We start from the raw sequence: 7917 nt of genomic DNA on the forward strand, positions 1-7917 counted from the left end.
AAAAAAAAAAAAAAAAAAAAAAAAAAAAAAAAAAAAAAAAAAAAAAACTATATAAAATAATATATATTATTTTTTAATGCATATATTATAATTAATAGTACTAATGCTAATAAAGTATATCTTTATTATTATATATAAAATATATATATATATATATATATATATATATATTTATATATATATTAATTGTGAACATTGTTTTTATATATAATTGAAAAGGTATTAAACATATATTAATAATAAATATAAAATAAAATAAAGAAAAATATATTTTATTATATATACAATAGGAATATAATATTATATATGTATTACATATATTTTTAATAATTTTCAATTATCTCATCCATAATAAATGAGACCTTTAAATATATATATATATATATATATATATATATATTATATTTATTCATTTATTATTATTTTCTAAAAAGAAAAATTATACAGATAATTATATTGTTCACTTTATTTACTTTGTTTCTTTTTTTTTTTTTTTTCTTTTTTTTTTTTCTTTTCTAATTAAATAGATATAATTATATATTTATATTTTGTAATATCCTTCCTACTTTTTCGTGGAATAATAACTATATAATAATTTTGTTCATATTTTACTATTGATCTACACTATTATAAATATATATAAGGATATATATTGTTTTTTAATCTTTTAAAGAAGAACACTATTATATCCTTTTTCTTTTTTACGTAAAGAGCAGAAGAAAAATAGAAGACTTTTTGTTTTTTCTTCTTTTTTTTTTATTTTTTTTTATAAGTAATTTTGTATTTTTAAGAAAAATGATATGAAATATTAAGAAATGAAAATATTAAAAAGGAAGAAAACGATAGAAGGAAGAACAAATTTTGATAACGTTCATAATGTACAAATATATGGAGAAAATCAAATACATTGTAATGGGTCCTTGGTATCAGGGTAAGGATTAATAATAAAATATAAATAAATAAATAAATAAATATATATATATATATAGATAGATACATATGTATTTATTTTTGTTATCATCATAATATTTTATCATTATTTTATATTTTTTAGACCCGCCTTTTTAACAGTGGTATCATCCTTTCTTATGATATTCATCCCTGTAGCTATTTTTCATATCTTTACATCAACGGTAAAAAAAAATATATACAAATTTATATTTATTTATATGCTATTTATAGGCGTGTCCTTTTAAATTTAAAAGGATATAATGTTAAGAAGTTATAAAAACTTTTACATATATATATATATATATATATATAATATATTATTTTTTTTTTTTTTCATTTCTCTTATTTTAGTGGTTATTTGAAAAAGAAATATATTATGTTTCTATTGTCAACGTATTTTTTTTTATCCTAACTATATACACATTTTTGAGAACAAGTTTTATGGATCCTGGTATAATACCAAGACAAGTAAGTTAAAGTAGAAATTGGAATATGAATATGTGTATGTATAATAATTGTATATTTTGATATGTCACATGTACATATAAATATAATATATATATATATATATATATATTTTTTTTTTTTTTTTTTTTATGTGTTCAATTGTTTTCTTTTAGAAATCTGTGTTGAATTTGTACGACGTAATTGTGGAACAGTATAGAGAGACACAGCCCCCAAGACAAAAGGAATTATTGATAAACGGGAATTTTTATAAGTTAAAATATTGTTATACATGTAATATATATAGAGGTATAAGGACTGTTCATTGTTCCATTTGTGATAATTGTGTTGAAAAATTTGATCACCATTGCCCATGGTAAGTTAAATAAAAAAATATATATATAAATGAATATATAAATGAATATATAAATGAATATATAAATGAATATATAAATATATAAATTTATATATATAATACCTTTTTATATTTTTTTAATTTAATTTTTGTTTTGTATTTTTGTAGGGTTGGGAATTGCATTGGTGCACGAAATTACAAATATTTCGTTTATTTCGTTTTTAATTTGTATGTTTTGATATGCATTACATTAAGTGCAAGCATTTATAAATTAGTTGTGTGTATAAATATCCTATCAAAGGAAGGATATAATACGGAAAAGATTTTTATACACATATGGAGATTTGCTCCTGATAGTATAATATTAATTATATATACCATTTTAACATTATGGTTTGTTGTAGGTTTATTATGTTATCATATTTATACTATCGTCACAAATCAAACAACATATGAACAGATAAAAACGTTTTATCAAAATGATAATCCATTCAATATAGGGGTATTAAATAATATAAAAGAAATATTATTTACTAAAACTAGACCATCCTATATAAATTTTGTGAACCCCAAATTACAAATTATTGATGAAAATTCGTATCATAATATTTTATTATTAAGTGATAAAGGAGTATCTATATGTGAAGCAGAAGGTAATGATATGGATGATCATAATTCATTTTATAATCTTAGTAATGAAATAAATTATAAAAAGAAAACTTTTAAGAAACCAATAAAATTAATTGATACCCATGATTTTCTTACATCAAAGGATCTTCATTTAAAATTATTTGATAATAAAATTAAAAAGAAATCTAATAATATGAAAAAAAATAAAATTAAAATTAATAAAAAAAAAAAAAATAATGAAAAAAAAGACCCTAATGAAAAAAAACAATATAATGATAAAAAACAATATAATGAAAAAAAAGACCCTAATGAAAAAAAACAATATAATGATAAAAAACACCTTAATGAAAAATTTGATTATCCCAAATTTAATAATACATCTAATAAAGCAATAGGCAAATCAACTCATTATCTTAAGATAGATAAAAATTTTAGATACTCAAAAATTAAATTACCAAAAGTAAAAAAGGGTAGTGATAGTGAAAATGTAACATGTGATATTGAGGAAGCAAATCAGGTACCTGTAAAGCAGGTTATTCATTTGAATGAAAATTTAGGATTACCCATGTTTATGAAGGATCTAAGTAGTAGTATGAGTAGAAGTGGAAGCATAAATAGAAGTACAAGTACAAGTAAACGTATAGGGGGAAAAGATTATATGGATAAAGAACAAAGTAAGTGTAATATCCATAGCAAGAATAGCTTATATGATATAGATAACCATGATAATAATAAGGATAAGCATCATGTATATAATAATATTTACCATGATAATTACTATAATTACCTTATGTGTAATTGTAATAACTCTACGTTTACTACCAAAACAAATGAACAATCTATAGATATGAATAATGAAAGCTTAGGGAGCTATATAATGGAAAACGAAATAAATCACGATCTCTGTGATTTTAGGGTTCACGATCTTATGGGAATTCATCAAAAACGAATGAAAGATAATAATTATATTATTGTTATAAAAAATTGGAAAGAAGAGAATGAAAATTATAAAAATAAAATTAAAAAAAATAATAACAACAATAATGATAGTGATGATAATAATAAGGGGGATAATCATAATAATGAAAATAATAACAACGAATATAATAATAAATATAATAATAATTATGATAATAATAACAACAACAACAACAACAATAATAATAATAATAATAATAATAATAAAAATAATAATAATAATTGTTGTAATAATAATCATTATCTTAATGATTATGCTGAAAATGAATTTAAAAAAGATAATATACAAAACACGAATCATTCTGGTAATATTCATCAAAGCAAAAATATTATGACCTATGGTTATAATAAAATAAAATGTTTTAATAAAATTAAACACTCATTTTTCTATAATAAAAAAGGGTTTTCCTTTATTCAAAATTTTAAAAATAAAAAGGAGACATATTATGTTGTCAAGTATTCAAATGAAAGGGATGAACAAATCAATGAAGAAGCAAAATTAAAAAAAAATATAAAGGGTAAAGTGACAAACGATGAAACGTTAAAAGGAAAAGAAATAAAAGATGATCAAAAAGAAATATATTATTATGATGAAAATAAATACATAAATGATGAAAATAAATATATAAATGATAAAAATAAATATATAAATGATGAAAATAAATATATAAATGTTAAAAATAAATATATAAATGATGAAAATAATTATATAAATGATACAAATAAATATATAAATGATAAAAATAAATATATAAATGATAAAAATAAATATATAAATGATGGAAATAAATATATAAATGATAAAAATAAATATCATAATGATAATGATTGTTATTATGAAAATCTTGAACATGTTCATAAATTAAAATATCTAAATAAATTTCTATACAATGGAAATAAAAATGAAATGAAAAAATATAAACATAATAATATATATTGTAAAAACATTTTTAGTAAAAATTTTTTTTGTGAATGTATGGATGAATGTTGTTGTAACGATGGTTATGAAACTGAGTTAAAAAAAAAAATCATTTATAAAAAGTCGTCACTTAGTGACAATACTAGTATGGATACTCACGTTATCAACGTAAAAAAGAAAAGTAAATATAAGGAGAAAACAAAAAAAATAAACGAGCATTATAATGATGATGCTCATCATCATCATGATCATGTTAAGGGATTGGAAAATGATACTAGTAAAAAAAATAAAAAAGAAAAACAAACAAATAAACTTCTTGATACCGGGAACAATAAAGAACTTAAGGAACATGTTCAAATTATTCCCAATGATGAATATATCCAATATATTAAATATATTGATGATATGAAAAAGAAAGAAAGTTTTTTGTCACATCCTAATGATGTTATCATTAATATATATACGAATAAATACGATGAAAGGAAAAAGAAAAAAAAAATAAAGTTTATTTTAAATATGAGTAGAAAAAAAAAAAAAAAAAAATTATCAAGCAATAATAACATTTACTATAATAGTTTTAATAATAATTTGTTAAAAAAAAAAGAAGAAAGAAGGAAACGAAAATATATAAAACTTTATAGAATTTCACAACTACTAAAAAGAAGAAAAAAGAAATGTGAATTTTATAACCCTAGTAAATTATACTATTTGGATAGTAGAAAAATCTATAAATATAAATATAAAAATCATTTATTAAGACAAAAAATAAAATTATTATCTAAATCAAATGAAAATATACATTTGTGTTATAATAACAAAGAATACTTATCTTATGAAAAATATAATCTTAGTAATGATATCCTAAACAAAAAAGATGATATTAATATATTTAATAAAAAATTGAAATATCTATCCAAATATGATAAAATGAAGTTAATCAATTATTTAATTTATAAACATAAACAACATAAAATGCGTTCAGATTTAAAAAAGAAAAGCACAGCATCCAAAATTTTTTATTTCTTTACATCCTTTGCTCTAATAATTAATTGTATACATATACCACCTAATAATGATAATGACTGATTTTATTGTATTATCATTTGTTTATTTTATAAACTTTTATATAAAATCTTAATTTTTTTCATATACATTTGTTATATAAATGAATATATTTAAGTATATATTTTATATATATTATATATCTTGATTAAATGTTTATTATAAGTTTTTTTTTTTTTTTTTTTTTTTGTTTAATTTACATAAAAAACGAGTATATTTATTTATATAATCATTTTATTATATATATATATATATATATATATATATATATATATAATGTGTCATTTTGTTAATTCCGCTGTTTTATTTGTTTTTATTCATATAAAAGGCATGCCTTATATTATTTTAAAAACTGTGCATTAAAAAAAAAAAAAAAAAAAAAAATGAAATAAATGAAATATATGAATTTCAACTTATAACATTTATTTTATTAAATATTTGCAACTTTGTAAAGATTTTTTTATTTTTTATATACTTCAGTCTTTAAATAAGTAAAACGATGGGGAAAAAAAGAAAAGAGAAAAAAGAAAAAAGAAAAAAGAAAAAAAGTATATGTATTATTATAATACAATGTGTATATTATTATAATACAATGTGTATTTTATTATAATACAATGTGTATATTATTATAATACAATGTGTATATTACTATAACATATTGGATAGTATATTTTTCAATATATAATTCTTCCATATATTATATTAAGTTTTATTATATATTGGAATCTTTATTTATTAACTCATTTATTAAATCTTCATAAATTATATAGTCTGTCTTATAAACTTTATCAAGCTATAATATAAACACAGATGGGAAATAATATGAGCAACTAATATTTTAAGTTATAAAGGGATAAGTGAAAGTGTGGAGAATTATGAATTATTTAAAAGATAAAAAATTGGTATATACGTATAAATGTATACATATATATATATATATATATATATATATGTACATATTTCTTATATTTTTTTTTTTTACCGTTTTAATCCACTCGAAGAATTCATCAAATTCTACATTTGTTAAAGGCTCACCTAAATACTGCAAAATAAATCTTAACCTTTTTATAGATATAGTTCCATTTCCTTTTTCGTCAAATATTTCAAAAGCATTCAATACATTGATAGGTTTTGCTTCCATAATAATATCTGGTATTTGTATGATTCGAAAAAATTCTTTAATAGTAAATATATTTTTATTTTCTTCTTCTTGTTTTCTTAATAGTTCTTTTTGTTTTTCTAATTCCATAAAATTATCGTAATTCTTTAAATTACTCAATAATTTTGATATATTATTATTATCATCCTCATTATTATAATTATTATTTTGTTCTTTTATCTGACATTTTTCTTTTTCACCATTATCTAAATTATCAAGAGAAGAATTTTCTTCCTGCTTACGTTTTACATTTTCATAATCTTGTCTTTTTTCATTTTCTACTTGTTCATCTTGTTCATCTTTTTTTCTATATAAAGTTTTATTTTCTATTATCTTCTCTTTTATTTTTTCAACTTCTTTTAACGATAAGTTATAACCACTACATCGTAATAAGGACCCTAATAAACTTGGGAATTGTGTATAAGAATTAATTAATGAAAAATCAGAACGAACTAGAAAAGAATTATATAACAAATAAAGTAGATATTATATATATATATATATATATATATATATATATATATATATGTGTACATATGTATATGTCCCTATATAAATATATATTTTCTTTTTCTTTCACATGTTGTACTCAAATTTTAATAATCCTTTTTTTTTTTTATCTAAATAATTAAAAGCCTTTATGGTTTTCTTTATTTGATATTCTGTTAATTGAAATTCTTCACCTGCATATTCCATTCGTTATAATTGAATTTACAATATGCTTTTTATAATGTGTGATATAATTTTTTTAGAGCTTTATAATATTATAGGTGTAAAATAATATAAAAAAAATAAAAGAGAATAGGAAACATTAACGCTACTGATGAAATATATGCAGGTGATTTATAAATGATTGGAGAGGAAAAAGTTCAAAGTTATGAGCAAGCAAATAAATAAATGAATGAATTAATATATGAATATGTTAAGTATATAAATACATACATACATAATTATATATATATATATATATATATATATATAATATTTATGGATCGTTTGATTAAAATAACAATTTCATTTTCGTCATTTTCAATAGTATTTAAAGGATTTCATTTTATTTTTTTATAATTTAAAGAAGAGTTTCAGATAATTACTTATGTTATAAAACCTTTTATGGAGAATAACATTTTATATATGAAATGAAATATTATTTTTAAACCTATATAAATATTTATTTAATTACATTTCCAATTTTTATCATTTTATATAAAGTGTTATATATACTATATACATAGACAAATGATATATAGCTATAAAAACATAGCAATCCATAATATGTTTTTTTTTTTTTTTCTTGTGAATTCTTTTTTATATTTAACGTATAAATATAATTATTTACTCATCTAAGATTTAATACTACATTTAAATATACTTCTTATCATAGGGAAAAAAAAAAAATTAATAAAATAAAAAAAAAAA

The 7917-nt window shown here is 18.6% G+C and overlaps 2 protein-coding genes across 2 annotated transcripts; one reads left to right on the top strand and one right to left on the bottom strand.

The window, feature by feature from the left end:
* Positions 1–815: 815 nt before the first annotated feature.
* On the top strand, positions 816–5363 carry PRSY57_0711600 (palmitoyltransferase, putative; the record flags this gene model as incomplete). Its single annotated transcript, XM_012906773.2, has 5 exons — positions 816–931; positions 1055–1133; positions 1303–1419; positions 1572–1771; positions 1919–5363. 5 exons carry the CDS (start codon positions 816–818, stop codon positions 5361–5363), a joined length of 3957 nt encoding a protein of 1318 aa, XP_012762227.2.
* Positions 5364–6051: 688 nt separating this feature from the next.
* Positions 6052–7194, bottom strand: PRSY57_0711700 (calmodulin, putative; the record flags this gene model as incomplete). The annotated part of the gene is made up of 3 exons (XM_012906774.2): positions 6052–6132; positions 6322–6904; positions 7088–7194. 3 exons carry the CDS (start codon positions 7192–7194, stop codon positions 6052–6054), a joined length of 771 nt encoding a protein of 256 aa, XP_012762228.1.
* Positions 7195–7917: the final 723 nt, after the last annotated feature.

The sequence above is a fragment of the Plasmodium reichenowi genome, chromosome 7 (genome assembly GCF_001601855.1).
Source record: "Plasmodium reichenowi strain SY57 chromosome 7, whole genome shotgun sequence".
Taxonomy (NCBI): domain Eukaryota; phylum Apicomplexa; class Aconoidasida; order Haemosporida; family Plasmodiidae; genus Plasmodium; species Plasmodium reichenowi.